The sequence below is a fragment of the Festucalex cinctus genome, chromosome 6, assembly GCF_051991245.1.
Source record: "Festucalex cinctus isolate MCC-2025b chromosome 6, RoL_Fcin_1.0, whole genome shotgun sequence".
Taxonomy (NCBI): domain Eukaryota; kingdom Metazoa; phylum Chordata; class Actinopteri; order Syngnathiformes; family Syngnathidae; genus Festucalex; species Festucalex cinctus.
The window spans coordinates 27,544,071-27,561,045 of record NC_135416.1 but is presented as its reverse complement, the minus strand read 5'-3'; the positions used below and the strand labels follow the sequence as shown (position 1 = coordinate 27,561,045).

The 16,975-nt window shown below is 42.9% G+C and overlaps 1 protein-coding gene across 1 annotated transcript in view; it reads right to left on the bottom strand.

The window, feature by feature from the left end:
* The window catches only part of card14 (caspase recruitment domain family, member 14), a 53,209-nt gene extending 39,256 nt beyond the window's left edge, over window positions 1–13,953 (bottom strand). Inside the window, exons 1-8 of the mRNA XM_077524262.1 lie at window positions 13,615–13,953; window positions 10,947–11,084; window positions 10,531–10,856; window positions 7,633–7,791; window positions 7,434–7,553; window positions 7,035–7,160; window positions 3,784–3,927; window positions 3,587–3,709 (exon numbers count right to left, since the gene is read on the bottom strand). Of these exons, the coding sequence (XP_077380388.1) occupies window positions 3,587–3,709; window positions 3,784–3,927; window positions 7,035–7,160; window positions 7,434–7,553; window positions 7,633–7,791; window positions 10,531–10,856; window positions 10,947–11,084; window positions 13,615–13,828 (1,350 nt within the window). The 5' untranslated portion in view covers window positions 13,829–13,953. The remainder of the gene's footprint in view (window positions 1–3,586; window positions 3,710–3,783; window positions 3,928–7,034; window positions 7,161–7,433; window positions 7,554–7,632; window positions 7,792–10,530; window positions 10,857–10,946; window positions 11,085–13,614) is intronic.
* Between the last annotated feature and the right edge of the window lie 3,022 nt (window positions 13,954–16,975).

Genomic DNA, 16,975 nt, shown 5'->3' with positions numbered 1-16,975 from the left:
TGGGTGCACTCTGCTGTATAGGTTGCATAAGAGATAACAAGGCCAAAGAGAACTCCTGCAGCGACTCACCTTCCTGCTGCTGTCTAGCAAAAAAGGCCTGTTGCAGAGTGATGTAGGAATGAGTTTGACCATACAACTCTCGCAAAATTGCAAAAAAGCAAACTGGGTCATCTCGTTCTGTAGCTGTTCTGAATCTAATTTCTTCTCGTGCCTCTCCTTCCAAATGGTCAATAATAAAGAGGGCCTGGTCCGCAGCCGAGAGGTGCCGGGCCCGCATGCATGCCTCTATCTCCTCAACCCACTCAGACACACTAATGCTCGACTTGCCATTAAACATGGGACATCTGCGCTCTCTAGGTATAACCACCAACCGCTCAGTTACAACAGGTGGAGCACCAACGGCTGGACCAGGAGACCCAGAGACTGCCCCACTGGGGCCCGAATGAGGCACGCCACGCTCCCGAAGCAGACGCTCATTGTCTGCCTTCAATTGCAGAACAAGCTCCCGAAGCTGCTGTACTTCCTCCTCCATGCCCTCACCCAGGTTTCCACTAGGATGAGAGAGAAAAATAATAATAATAATTTCTAAAAAAAATAATTCTGATTTATTGCTGCTGTCTTGGCTTATGCCAATAAAATACTCAACACACAAAATAAAAAAAATAAAATAAACCAACAATAAGAATTTTTTTTTTTTTTTCCTCTTTTGGAAAATCACATCTGTCCTTTAATAGTGGGCCCTGCCGACAACGCCAGATTGTGGCAAAGTGGCTTAGTTAGTGGGGGACAACGCCACCTGGGGACTTGCACCCCAGGAGTCTAAAACAAGCTTCACAAATAAAAGGCACGCAGTTTAAACATCCACAGGACAAGATGTGATTCCAAAATATCATGAGTTTATTAACAAATTAAAAGCTTAAAAAAACAACAACCACCTGACAACAAAAGAAAGTGGTCTGGGACTGCTAAAAACACCACAGGACTGGGGGACTTACCACGACAGCGGTACCAAAAAAAAGGGGGAACTCCAAACACTACACAGCACCCGTGACACAGCAAACCAAATAAGTGGGAAAATCGGGACCACCACCAGGGGGACCGCTGCCGCAAAACACAAATTAAAAGAAGCAAACAACCAACACCACTTCACCCAAAGTCATCTGGCAGAACAAAAAATAAAAACATAAAATACCCATAGTGTTAAAAGAAACACTTAATATAAAACAAAGAATCCAAACAGTTAAAAATATTCAATAAATGGAAGGGCTCCGCGGCGGCAACACTTCGCCTGGGTCAGTCCCAACAGTTCAGCCAACCCAGGTCACCGCCCAAACAGGAGGGGAAGTTGTCAGGAAGGTAACGGTGTTTAAAAGCCAATTTTAAGATGATAAAAAGCCAAGACAACAGTATGACCCGGATTTGTGCCACACTGGAAGACAAATTACTCAATTACAAATTAATTAGAAATAAAAAGGTCTTCACAACTAGCACAAAAAGGAATTCATATTCCTTACCGGAGCGCACAATGGCAAGGTCACAGCGTGGGGAGGAGATACCCAGTGCGGCTCCACAATTAATGGCTGGACAACAGGGTAAAAGCAATTAAAGCTTGTTCCCCTGCCCTGCCCTTGCACAAGGTGGACAGCCAACGCCCTACCTGCAGGAAGCAGCGCGCACCCACCCGGACACCAGGGAACAGTCACGCTCCAACATATACCACGTTGCTGTAACCAAGCAGTACGAGAGTAAGTTTCTAAAATCATGAATGGGCCAAGTCGATAAAAGCACGCATACCTTCACTTGGGTCCGACACCACCCGCACACAGACCACGTCAACGCACGCGTCACGTCTGTCAACTCCGTAAAGGAGGAAAAGGAAGTGGAAGAGGGACAGACTGGCGCTGCGCTGACCTATTTATAGGCACCTCCTTAATTAGAGGCACTCTGTCCCCTTGTGGTAAGGGGCATCTCTATTCTGCCACATGCAGATGACACACAACTGTATTTATCAATGTCCCCAAATGACAGCAGTTCTATTAACGTATTGTGTCATTCGGTAGAGCACATTAACAACTGGATGAACCAAAATTTCCTTCAGCTGAACGAAAACAAAACGGAGCTTATTGTTTTCGGCAATAAAGAAAAGAGGATTGCTGTTACAAAAACAGCTTGAGTCACTGTATTTAGAAACTAAAGACCAAGTTCGAAATCTTGGGGTACTAATAGACTCAGACCTGACCTTCAGCAATCATATTAAATTCATCACTAAAACAGCCTTTTACCAGCTGAAAAACATATCCAGACTGAAGGACTGCATGCTTCAAGCAGACCAAGAGAAGCTTATCCATGCTTTTATATCCAGCAGACTAGATTACTGTAACGGTCTTCTGACTGGACTCTCTCAAAAGAACATGAGACAATTGCAGCTCATTCAGAACGCTGCAGCTCGAGTTCTGACCAAAACAAAGAGATCAGAACATATTACTCCAGTACTTAAGGATTTACACTGGCTCCCAGTCAGCTGTAGAATCGATTTTAAAGTTCTGCTACTCGTCTATAAATCACTAAATGGTTTGGGTTCTGAATATATCCAAGAAATGCTGATTGAGTACAAACCCAGCAGGGCTCTGAGATCGACTGACTTGGGCCAACTAGTGGAACCCAGAGTTCGAAGCAAACATGGTGAAGCTGCATTTAGCTATTATGCTGCACACAGATGGAATAGGCTACCAACAGAAGTGAAGTCAGCCCCGAGTGTAAATGCTTTTAAATCCAGGTTAAAACCTTTGCTTTTTTTCTTATACCTTTGATTAGGGACTTTTAATAAACAGCTTTAATTAAGTGTTTTTTATTATTTTAAACTTCCTTATGTTAAATGTTTCAAAGTTTGTTGAATAATGTTTTATGATTGTTATTGTATGCTCTTTTTAGTAAAATTTGTAACCTATTTTCATTTATTTTTCTTACTCTGAATGTTAACTACTGTTTCTTGATGCTTATGTGTTGTCTTTCCTTGTGTTAAGCACATTGAGTTGCCTTGTGTATGAAATGTGCTATACAAATAAACTTGCCTTGCCTTGCCTTACATAATCACGTTTAATATGCTCATGTGTGAAAAATGAACATACAGTAGATAGCGTCAGCGACGTAGATTAAAACAGCGTAAAGTAAAATAAATAAATAAATGGCCCGTGGAAATTCTGATTGGCTGATAAATTTAAAGTTATTAGCCACATTGGCTGGTGATCAAAAAAGTTAAATTTAGAAGTGCTTAAATAGAGGTTGGCAAAACACGCCAAAGTGAGGTGTTCATTTAAGCAAATGCTTACTTCATGACTAATATTTGGATTTGTCCATTGGGTTGTGTTTGTAAAAAATAGTCACAATTGTTTTAAAAGTGCTAGCACCTGGAAATGAACCAAATATCAAAAGATGTCATCGTCAAAAAACTGCTCACTATTGTGAAGCCACTGAAGGTTTATTATGTTGCTTGTGAATAAGGAAATATTTTTAGCCAATCCTTGTCTGTATAAGGTTTCAAATGCTCTCTTTAGCTATGCCAATTGTTCAACTTTCATTCACATACCTGTGGTGCAAATGAACTCAGTGACAACGGACTAACTGGTTTCATGCGGCGAAGTCTGCGTCTGTTTGGGAATGATGACTCTTCAGAGCTGGATATAGGACACTCCCAGCCAACCCCCCTCTCCTTGTGGGGGAAAAAGGGACTTCATTCAAATTTCTGTTGCTCTGTATGCCAATGCATTTTTGGCCCCAAATTACATTAGAGCTCTGCCATTCTTTGCTGTGTTTGGCATTCACAATAAAAGCTCTCTCCTGGAGCTCCATCATTTGAGACCTCAGGATGTCCTTCTCAGCCAGGATGCAGGCGATCTGAGTCTGGGCCTCGTTTCTGGAAAGGTATGCCTAGGAAGTACAGACACCATTGCAATTCAGCGTTAACACACACTCATAGTCTTCTCACGTGATTTCACAGATGAATAACGACTCGTAATCTATTAGTCCTAATGAGTCCAATCCTCATGTTGTGAGTGCCTTTCTGGGTTTGGCATGTGCCTAGCTTTTGTTACATTCAAACACTCATATGGGCAAGGTGCCATATTTGGTAAGCTTAACGATACACATTGCACTTTTTTCCCCCTCACTGTCGTGACATATTTTTGTCAAAGTAACATAAGCATCAGTAATTATATTGTACTTTTTACCCTTTCTTTAGACATTCATTAAAAATCCACGTTTTGAGGAAGCAGGACTGTCTAATGGAATTTAGCCACTATTCAACCTGTTCCCTGTGTGCTGAAGCATCATGTCCTAAAGCAGTGGTGTCCAAACTACAGCCCGGGGACCATTTGTGGCCCGCCGTCCATTTTTCAGTGGCCCGCAGCATATGCTAAAAATGGCATTTGACCCAGTTAAAATAAATTAACAAAACCAAAAATGTTTGGAGATGGTCATAGTAAGAAGGGAGGGTGTCGAAAAACACAGGTGCCATTAAAGGTTATTTTAGTTAGCTAAAACTAATGAAAAAACTAAAACTAATGAAAAAACTAAAACTAAAATTCGAAAAACAATTTTGTTCACAAAATAAAATAAAAAACGAAAATGCTTTTAAAAAAAATGAAAACTAACTGAAACCACATTTTATGTTTTCAAAACTAACTAAAACTAACTATAATTAAAGCAAAAATGTTCTTTGTTTTAGTCTTTTGTAATTAATAATTTCATACATGAGCCTTTGGGGATGATTTTAAATGTGACTTTTCGTTTTATTTTGATATAAACCGGAATAATGACGTTTGAAAGTATGTCACACAGAAGTGACGTCATCTAGCAGCAGCCAATAAAAAAAGCACCGTCAGATGGCGTCGCTCACATGGTGTTTTTTAAATATTGCGCACAAGTAATAACATAAAAAAACTAATACTGGAACTAAAACTAAACTAAAACTAAGCATTTATTAAAGAACTAAAACTAATAAAAGCTAACAGAACTACCCTGAAAACTAACTAAAATGAAAAATTCCAAAGCTATAATAACCCTACTGCCATATTACAAATAAATTGGTTTATATATTGTAGCATTTTTATAAATATGCAAAAGCACAAATAAATTATTTGTACAATTTTTAGGACTAAACACAATTTCTGTTCATAACATTATGTGGTCCTTGCCTCCTTCTGATTTTCTGTATCTGGCCGTCAAATGAAAAAGTTTGGACACCCCTGTCCTAAAGGGTAAAGGGGCAAGGAATGTGTTGCTTTGTTTTGCAAATATTCAGACCGGTTTGGTGACAATTTTCAAAAACAAGACCCCTGACGAATTTAGCAACTTTTCCTGGCGTCATCAGAGAGTCTTGCCTCTCGCGACTCTCTCCCAGCTGTAGTAGGAGCAGGAGATATTCACCCGTGCATCGCCCCAAATGTGAAGCTGCTGCAGACTGCATCTTCTGCACTGAGACTGATTCTCAAGTCAAGTCATCTTCATTTATATAGCGCTTTCAAACAGCCTTAGCTGTCACAAAGCGCTTTACAGAAACACAACACTTCACCAAGCCTAATTACATGTGGCAATTTTAGTAAGAGGCACATCGCCAGAAGCTGACGTTGATTATGCAATTCGCTAATTTTAACTTTAGGCTCAGCAGAGCGTCAATTATCTGCCCCATGACGCCATCTGGAAAAATTCAATGGCTTGTTCACAGACACATTTGAGAAGCACTGTGCTAACTGTACATCAGAAAACTTGGATAAGATTTGGAGAAGATTATTGGAAAATTGCTGTCTCTCACCTGCTCACATCTCAAGACTACTTTAGAGTTTTTAGGTTCAACCTGGTTTCAGACTGAGACTGTGAATTTTGCAAGGTGACTATTTACAAGACGGCAACTGTGTACTAATGTTTAACAGCACAATTCCAGCTGTTACATTAGAGTCATATCTTGTAATTGTGGTCAAGCTGCACCCTGTGGCAATAGAGTCGAGGGGGCTGGACTGCTCTGGCCACAGATCTATCACCAGCAACTCTTTCTGGACTGTCTGTGCGACGGTGTTTGCAAAGTTTTCTTTTTCCAATGTTGTTAGAGCTTATTTATTCATTCAAGGTCATTTTAGTTAACGAAACCTAGCGAAATAACTCAAACTAAAATTCAAAAAGATTTTTGTTAAAGAAATAAAATAAAAATGAAAAGCCTTAAAAAAAGAAAACTAATTGAAACGTAATTTTACAGTTACAAAATTAACTAAAACTATCTATAATTATAACTAAAATGTCCCTTGTTTTAGTCTTTAGTAATTAATTTAATACATCAGCCTTTGTGGTTGATTTTAAATGTGATTTTAACTCAGCCAAAAATGCAACGTTAGGTAAGAAATGTGTTACCTTTTTCAAATATTACGTGCAACTAATACTCTTTAAAAAACAACAACAAACAAACAAAAAAAACAAAACGAAAACTAATACTGAAATTCACTCAAACTTAATTTTTTTTTTAAATAACTAAAACCAATAACAGAACCGTTGTGAAAAGTAATTAAAACTGACTACATTTAAAAATCAAAACTCAAAACAAAATACAACCCTGGTTGGTTGTATCACATCACCACAAGGACTGAACGATTTGCAACATCAATATCAAAAACTAGGAAGACAGCCCTAAAGCAGCGGAGATGACCACCTCCCACTAAATTATGTCAATGACGGTAAGGTATTTCCATGCTGTGGCGATCGATGAGGGACGAAATACAACATCATAGTTTGTTTACACATATTTGAAAAGGAGTAGCATTCACAACGCCCGTTAGGGTGGCGCATGAGCTGGAGCATCCCCCAGCAGAGTTTGGCTTTTACAAGTTTGTACGGTGGCACAATTATTTTCGGGGTTAAAAACTTTCATGGTTGATAGACTGAGTTAAAACTATTCTATCACTTCAAGAGGGGCTGTGGTTTTGATTTAATAATTAAACTTCCAGTAACTTAATGCCCTATAAAGGTCTAAATTGTGTACTCGTTCTTACTTGGTCTCTCTCTGTCTGCAGCTCTCTCATCTGGTTCTGGATCACAGTGCTCTTCTGTTGGTGCATGTTACAGTCCAGGGTCAGCTGCTGCACTTGGAGCGTCAGACACTCATTCTGATCCAGAAGCTGAACAATGATACACATTATAATTAATTAGAATTATATAGACACACAAAGTTTGATGATAAGTCAACACGATGCCTAACTACACACAGAAACCACATCAATGTATAACTGGTGACAAATGTATTTGTAGCACAAGATGTCCCCATTCCATTCCTGTGCAGTCAAATGAGCACTGCCTGGCTCAAGGGCATTGTAACCTAAGGTACATAGTTGCTAATCAGGAACTCCCAGAATCCTGAATGACGTATTCCATCTCGCAGTCATGAAACTCACCTCTTGCTTCTCTCTGTGCATTTGTTGATTCTCTTCTCGATAACACCCGAGCTGACTTGCAAGCTCCACTTGGCTGTCAATAGCCTCCGCCAGGTCCTGAGCCAGAATGTCCTGATGAGCCTGACAAATAGTGAGAGCCAATGACATACCAACATGGGTGCTAAAATAGTGCTTTCTAATTTTTTTTTTGTGCTCTCACTGGGTTCAGTTTCTCTATCTTGACTAACTGGCAGCGCAGACTCCTGACTTCCTCTTGCAGCTGAGACGCCTCAGCTAAAGGCACGCTTCTCAGAGAGCGCCGTTTCTGGAAGTCATTCTCGGTTTGGGCCTTTTGCAGTTCTGTTTGCAGCTGATATACCTGTCACCACACAGGACAGAAGAGCCATAAACCATCACTGGAAGGTACTCTAACTAGGGGTGAGAGAAAATATTGATATTGTGATACATCACATTGTTTCTTCTCAAGGTACAGTATCGATTCATCAACAACAGATATCAATGTTAGTAGCAACTAGCGAATATGTCTTTTGAAAGTGATGTGGATGTCATAATTATCCGCTTGACACAAATTGTTAACACTGTATGCAAAATTTAAATGCTTTATTAAATTGTTTAATGATTAGCTGTTATGCTAATTCATTCGTTTCAACCACAGTAAGATTGAATCTCATCATCATGACTTTGTTTTAACAAACCAAATCTCTGGATAATTAACATGATACATATTTTGCACAGATGATTTACTATAATGTTTGCTGAACCAAGCCAGATCAATGAATGCAGGTCAAAATATGCCATATATCTATGAATTGTGCTGATTTCAACAAAAACATCAAGTCTATGCACCTTTATGAGCCATATGTGCCTGGGGCTCATTGAACATTGTTTTGAAAACAAAATAATAACATGTAGGCCTACATGAAGTGCAATGCAGATCAAATTGCTTTCATTCTTGTTTATTGTCAAGGCACTACTAGTTATGCTGTGATAATAGTACACATATGGGGGAAAAAAAAATGGTGATGTCATAGTTGCGGGCAGTCATCTTTCATTTAACCATTTTCTATACCGCTAATCATAATCAGAAATAGAGATGGGTAAGTACCAATGCAAGGTATCGGTATCAGTGCCAATAACAGCCTTTCTTTAAGGTATCGGTACTTGTGAGGGTGGCCAACACCAGTATCAGCTGCCCTCTAGTGGCCCTTTTACAATCAGGAACTAGAAATTAAGAGGAATTGAAAATTGCCATTAACTCTTTGACTGCCAAAAACGTTTAATAACGATAAGTAAAATTGCGATGTATGCCGCCATAAACATTAAATGACGTCAACTACGTTTTTTGTTTTTTTTTGTTTTTTTGTTTAGTCAATGGGAAGTGCAAAATCTAAGTGGAGCCGTGCCTGTTCAATGGATTGTGGAATCAAAAACACTAACTATGTTCAGCAGATGGCAGCATCTCTTTTCAAGGGGCTGCTGGTGTACGGAATTACAATGAAACATGACGGAATCTGATGAAATTGGATGAAATGTTTTCAAGGATGGCGTGAATGATCAAAACCTTTGTCACATTAAAGCGAATTTGCAGAGCGTCACAAAACAAAAATCCATCCATCCATCCATCCATTTTCTTGACCGCTTATTCCTCACAAGGGTCGCGGGGGCTGCTGGCGCCTATCTCAGCTGGCTCTGGGCAGTAGGCGGGGGACACCCTGGACTGGTTGCCAACCAATCGCAGCAAAACAAAAATATTTTGTGTCAAAGTGACTGTTGTGGAGAAAATGTATCTTCACAAAAAGCTTGTTTTCTCATCTTTTCACTCAAATGACCTCTTTTCAAATGATTATTATTACTAATGAACAGAATAAGGTAGAAACAACTTTTTTTTTCTAATGAAAGAATGGAATGCGATCTTTCATTTGGTACCCACATTGTATATGCAGTAAAAGTACACAATATTCTGTTTGCCTTGAAAGATGAGTTAAAATGCTCAAAATCGTTTTTTTTTTTTTTTTTAAATTAATGTGTGTAAAAGAGTTAATTACCCGCAATTTTAAGGAAAAAATACTATATTGGGATTAATAGGTCTTTCTTTAAAATTATCTGTCATTTTGTGTGGGGGAATTTTATGTAATTGTTGTATTGGTAACTGGTATCGGTATAAGTGACTACTCAAGAGTTGAGTATCGGTATCAGTCTGAAAAAAAAAAGTGGTATCGTGCATCCTTCATCATAAGTAAGCTGTAGCCTACACTAGCTGACTTTGGCCAAACAATGGTTGCTGGTTGCCAGGGTATATTAGGTCAAACAACCATTCAAATTCATGTTTAAACCTACTGGCAATTTATAGTGTGACCCATGGTTGTGATGTTGTTAGACAATATTGGGTTGGTATGTTAATGACATCTATGTTCCCTACCCATGCAAACACGACAGTAACTTATCAGTTCTAAATTAGACAAGATTTAAGAAGTTAATTCAGTATCTTGCTCAATGATACTTCAACGGGGTCACAATGGCATGGGATTGAACCGACAACAACTCTACCACTGAGCCACGCCACCCCCAAATGATAGCTAGAAAAGTATTATGACAGGCAATTAATGCATTGCTTTCATATTTCACGTCAAGATCATAATGTTTATTGCCGAATATTCCCACATTTTTATTTTTTATTTTTATTTTTTAGTGAAAACATACCTTCATTGTGAATCATCATCAAAGATGACTAAGTTGATTATCTAAGAAGGTTGGCATTCTTGGCAGTGTTGTGAGCATGTAACATGGTTTTGTTCATTAGCTGCCATGTATTTTAGTAAAGTGACATTCTAATTACATTTTAAAAAGTTATCATTAACAACTGCTCAAACTTGAACTGCGGCAGTAGTGATAGACGAATGTTGGTGTATCAATTTCGAATTACTAATGCAGATAAATTGGTACAGCCAAAACCAAACAAAGGTATTATAAAACCTGAATTGTGGGATACAATGACTCAATTAATTTTAAACGTTTCCAATGAAATCAGAAACCTTGATCAGGAGTATTTTCGGCCTGTCTATTTTTGGAACCAAAGACAATAGTGATGACGACCAACCTGCAAGTTGAGGTCATGGAGGCGCAGACTCAAAGCGGATTTCTCCTCAATGGCTGCAGTATAGCGTACATACAAGTCGCACTTCTCATCCTTTAATTGAGTAACTTCACGCTGCAGCGAAGACAAGTGTCGATGTACGCGCTCATATTCCAACTGAAGGGTTCTCGACTTTTCTTCTTGCTCCATTATCTGCTGAATCTCAGATTCCAGAGAGGCACACCGAGCACTCATTCTTCCAGCCTCGCAACGAGCCTCCCGAAGCTCATTCTGCATCCCGGTTACTGCTCTGATAAGGTACTCAGTCAGTTCTGAATACTTTATCAGGCCTGGACAGAGAGCCAAGACATAGTCAGAGATATGGGAAATAAAACGGAAAATAGAACTCATTTGGTATTAGAGGACATGTGGTAACAAACCACTAAATCTTGAGGGTTCTGAGCTGGGCTTGCGTCCAGTAATTTGAGTGTAGAGGGTTGGGTAGTGGATCATCAGACTTTCCAGCAAAGCCACAGCACCGTTCCTGCCTTGGGTCCGGAGCAGATCCATCATATGGCCTGCAAGCATATCATCCTTATTCCCTAACTAGAAAACAGAGTACATTACAGTATATATTTTGTTTCTTTATTGTTGTCAAACTGTATTTATTTATCCATCCATCCATTTTCTTCTGCTTATTCGGGCTCGGGTCGTGGGGGCAGCAGCTTTAGCAGGGAAGTCCAGACTTCTCTCTCCCCAGCCACCAAATCCAGCTCTTCCCAGGGGAATCCCAAGGCCTTCCCAGGCCAGTCGGGAGACACAGTCTCTCTAGAGTATCATGGGTCGTCTCGGGGGTCTCCTCCCTGTGGGATGTGCCCAGAACACCTCACTAAGGAGGCATCAACCAGGTGTCCTGATCAGATGCCCGAGCCACCACATTACACTCCTCTCACTGCAAAGGAGCAGTGGCTCTACATTGAGGCCCTCCTGGATGACCGAGCTTCTCACCCTATCTCGAAGGGAACACTAGTACACCTCGTCGAGGAAAACCATTTCAGTCGCTTGTGTATGGGATCTTGTTCTTTTGGTCACAACCCACAGCTTGTGGACATCGATGAGGCACTAGCAACGTACTTCTTCATAACAACGGACTGATCCAGAGTCTGCATCACTGCAGAAAATGCACCAATCTGCCTGTCAATCTCCTGCTACAGAATCCCCTCAACCGAGAAAAAGACACCGCAAAATAGTTGAACTCCACTTGGTGCAGGATCGCAAACCCCGACCTGAAGTAGGTACTCCACCATTTTCTGACTGAGGACTGTTCCAGTGAGAGTTGGAGATTTCTGTACCACATCATCTGCAAAAAGTAGAGATGCAATACAGTGGCCATCAAACTGGATCCCTTCTATGCCTTGGCGGGTAAGGGTTAGTCTGTCCATAAAGGTTTCAACAGAATCAGTGACAACGGGCAACCTTGGTGGAGTCCAACACTCACTGGAAATGAGTCCGACTTACGACCGGAAATGTGGTCCAAACTCTGACAATGGTCACACGGGGATTGAACGGCCTGTATCAGGGAGTTCGGTACCTCCAATAGAATCCTCTGAGGGACACGGTCGAATGCCTTCTTTAAGTCCACAAAACACATGTAGAGTGGTTGGGCACGCTGCCATAAATTATCAAGGACCCTGCCGAGGGCGTTAAGTTGGTCCTCTCTCTATGTCCAGGATGAAAACCACACTGCTCATCCTGGATCTGAGATTGAACTTCCCGATGGACGCTCCTCTCTACTAACCCTGAATAGACCTTAACAGAAAGCTTGAGTGTGATCCCCCAGTAGTTAGAATACACCCCTTTCTTGAAAAAGTGGACCACCACCCTGATCTGCCAGTCCAAAGGTACTGTCCCCGATTGTCCACGCAATGTTGCAGAGACATGTCAACAAGGACTCCTGCCAGGGAGTAAGCTCCATTGCCCATTATGTTATTGTACAAAATTTTAATGATTTGGAGTGAAGCCCAGCCACAACACACTTCTTGCCCAGTCTTAGTTTAGCCCATGTAACTACTACCCACCTATTGCCCAACTGAGGCCCAACAACAGAATCCACTGTAAGCCCATCCCCAGCCAAAGTCCAACTAGACCAACTGGTGCCCATATGGGCCCCAACTGTATGTGTTTGCTGGGACAGCCCCCAAAACATCCAGACCTTTTCATCAGGCCATCCCGGGCCTTCCCACCAAGAAACTTTTTAACTTTTTAGGTAAGGGAACCCACCTCAGAGTCCCCACAGGTGGCATTAAGGAGGTCTTTGAAGTATTCCCCCCCAACGCCTCAAAACGTCCCGAGTCAAGGTCAGCACACCTCAGACCGCCAAGGCCCTGCCTCATGCTACCACCCAGCTCACAATGCCCCCAACTCCGACGGCCGCCCCCACAGGTGGTGAGCCCATGGAAAGAGGGACCCACATTGTCCTTTTGGGCTGCACCCAGGCATGTGCACCAGGCGCTCGCCAACAAGCTCCACCTCCAGGCCTGGCTCTAGAATGTGGCCCCAGTGACCCACATCCAGGCAAGGGAAAACACAATCTTTTTTTTTTTCTCCATTCATCATAAGGGTCTTTGAGCTGTGCTTTGTCCTTGACCGAGGACCTGTTTGTCATGGGTGAACCTGCCAGGGGCATAAAGCCCCAGACAACAGCTCTAAGGATAAACACAAACCCCTCCACAACAGTAAGGTGACGGATCATGGGAGTGTTCATTCATTATTATTATTTTTAAAACCTTTATTTATCCAGGTAAGGCAATTGAGAACAGATTCTCATTTGCAATGCAGACCTGGCCTCAGAGAAGAGTAAATTCACAAACTTTCACTTTGAGTTACCAGCCAAAGCAATTTGAGGTTGACATTTCACAACTAAAAGCACTATTAAAATATTGCCAGTAGTATGACTATAAAAATGTAATTATGCAACTTCAATTACATGCCATAATAATTTACCAGTCTTTTAAAAGAAGGAGATGTGGTGTGCATTCTAGAGCAGACTGGAAATATTACTCAATGTGGACTTCACAAGTAAAAACAACAGCAGCTGCAACGTCTTACTTGTTCTCATTGAGCGATTGGTGAGGTTGTGGCTGGAGAGGATCTCATCCTCATCCATCTCAGTGAGCACCCTGGCCTGCCTAAGGTACGGGATCACGATGCACGGCCGCACCCCCAAGGAGAGCCGATGGCGGTTATCATTGATGAGTTCCCACAGTTCCTCCTCTCCCATCTCCTTCAGATCCGGACCCTCAGACACACTTTCTCCTGCCATCTTGAGCGTGTCGTCTAAGTCAGCAATTAATGGTTGCCTGCTGCAGCCGCCGCTCAGTGACACATTACTTGAACCAGACAACAACGGCACTGAGGCTGGAAGAGGCAGACCAGAGGTATAAAAGGTAGTCTCTCTACACCCAGTGGGTGTTTGTGTCAAATCAAGTGTACAGTATGTGTGTGTTGACGTGTGGGCGTGCAGGAAAACCTGTAATACAAGACCTCCGTGTTGTGGCACAGTCAGCACAGACTACGTCAGGAAAGAGTTGACACACACCCAAAACTGGGTTGCAATCACAACATAACATGATCACACACAAAGCAGATCATGTTTTCATTATTATACAATGTGAGATTGAATTTGAATCTTCCCCTGACCACCACTACAAGCCGCTATTATTGCAGGACAGCAGACTTGTGATTTGCCAACATTATATCAGTTGTCACAAAAATACTACACAAAACAGCAAGACAATAATTAAGTGACCAGTTTCAGTATTAAATCATAAAACAAAAAGATCTGCTTGGCACCATTTGTTTGCTGAATGGAGTAACATGCAGTGTATTAGAGGTCACGCAAATTTGTCTTGGTAATTCCTCATTAATGAAAACAATCAAACACAAACATCAGACAGCTGACAGGAGCAAACAGTAAGCAGCCAAGTGCAAAGTCCTTGTTGAAATTAGGAAATGCGACAGCTGCAAAGTGACAGTGTAGGTTGAAAAGGGTCTTTTGGTGTGAGTCAGCTATTTACTGTGCTGTGAATGATTTATACAGACGCTCTCAAGGCAACAGGTACGCAATCATTGGTGGATTACAGGAAAGCTCAACAACACAGAGGAGGAAATCTTCTCAAATGATATTTAAAAAAAATAAATAAGAAATACAATATTGCATTTCTTATTTGACGACAACTATATTCATATGAAACGAAGTTGAACACACCTAACTCATACCATTTGGAGTTCAAACAAAGCTGCTCTTGCCTTGAACAGTGACACGAAGCGAGGAGGTAGGACTCAGACGCAGAGTGTAAGTTGGCCAACAAGGCTGCAGCTTTAATCCAATGAAACCAAAAACACCTCTCAAGGAGGGAAAAAAGGCAGAACAAAAAGAGCTCCAAACTGGAGATAAAACAAGGGCACTCAAAAACAGGGACAACTAAAGGCGCTCCGCTAGGGAGGAAAACAAGGGGCAAACTAAAGGCGCAAGACAAGGCAAGGCAAGACATCGAACAAGGACTGTGGAACAAGGACTGTGGAACAAGGACTGTGAGGACGCTTCCATGCACTGAGATGTGACACTTCGGCAACGGAGGGGAGAATGCAGGTGGCTTTTATGTCCGGGTTGATTGGGAACAGGTGGTGGTGATCATGGGCGTGGACCGGTTATCAGTGAGCTGCAGGAAGGGTAAGTGACCTGGGATGAGATGAGAGTTAGTAATTTCAAAATAAAACAGGAACCTGACTGTGAAAAACAAAAGCATGACCCGCCACTCTGGTGGCGGCGTGACAGTACCCCCCCCTCAACGGCCGGCTCTCGACGGCCCAGGAATCTCGGGGTGTTCATCATAAAAATCGTCGATGAGGGAGGGGTCTACAATGAATCGGGCGGGCACCCATTGCCGTTCTTCAGGCCCATAACCCTCCCAGTCAACCAGGTACTGGTGTCCCCGGCCCCGCTTTCTGACGTCCAACAACTTTCTCACTTTATAGACCGGGCCCCCCTCCACCATCTCCGGAGGGGGCGGCGCGGGCTCGGGCGGGACCAGGGAACTGTCCTGGACTGGCTTGACCTGGCTCACGTGGAAGGTGGGGTGGGTGCGGAGGGATCGAGGTAGGCGAAGGCGCACGGCGGCAGGGCCTATAGTCTTCGCAATCGGGAATGGCCCCACGAATCTCGGGGCCAACTTTGGACAGGGAACTTTGAGATGAAGATTCTTTGTCGAAAGCCATACCCTTTGGCCTGGCTGGTACTGTGGTGCGGCCCTCCTCTTCCGGTCAGCAGCTCTTTTCACCCTATCGCCTTGACGTTGAAGTGCCAGTCGAGCTGCTGACCAGATTCGGCGACATCGGCGGGTCATGGCGAGGACCGAAGGAACTGAGGCTTCCTCCTCCAGGTCCGCGAAGTACGGCGGATCGTATCCGTGCACACATTTGAAAGGCGTGATTCCTGTGGCAGAAGTAGGTATAGAGTTATGCGCCAGTGCAACCCAGACCAAGTTCTTGCTCCAGGAGGACGGATTTTGGGAGACCAAGCATCGTAGTCCGGTCTCCAGCTGTTGGTTGAGCCTCTCGGCCTGTCCATTGGCCTCTGGGTGGTAGCCTGAGGTCAAGTTCGCCTTTGCCCATATGGCTCTGCAGAACTCCCTCCAAAAACGAGAAACAAACTGGGGACCGCGGTCCGACACTATGTGCCGCGGGAATCCATGGATCCTGAACACTTGGTCGATCATGACTTCGGCGGTTCTTTTGGCTGAGGGAAGCTTGGGTAATGGGATAAAGCGGGCCATCTTTGAAAAGCGGTCGACAACTGTGAGTATTGTGGTTTTACCATGTGAAGTGGGAAGTCCAGTCACAAAGTCCATAGAAATCTCCGCCCAGGGTCTTGAGGGGATCGGCAGTGGTTGGAGGAGACCCATCCGGGGTTGGTTTGATGTTTTATTTCGGGCACAGACTGGGCAGGCCTTGACATATTCATGTACCGAGGTCTCCATTGAAGGCCACCAAAATCTCCGGGCGACGACGTACAGGGTCCTGCGAGTGCCTGGGTGGCAAGAAAGACGAGAGGTGTGTGCCCAATTGATCACCTGTGCTCGTAGACCCTCCGGGACGTAGAGCCGTCGTGGTGGACACTCCTTAGGAACGATCGTGTCTTGGAGGGCCTCCTTAACATCCTCTTCAACCTGCCAGGACATGGCTCCGACAATGCAGTCTCTAGGCAGGATGGGTTCAGGTTCGGTTGCTGTGGTTTCCGGGTCATGAATTCGGGACAGAGCATCTGCTTTGACGTTCTTGCTTCCGGATCTGTAAGTTAGAGAAAACGAAAATCTGTTAAAAAACAATGACCACCTGGCCTGTCGTGGGTTCAGTCTTTTGGCGTGACGTAGGTATTCCAGGTTGCGGTGGTCTGTCCAGATGATGAAGG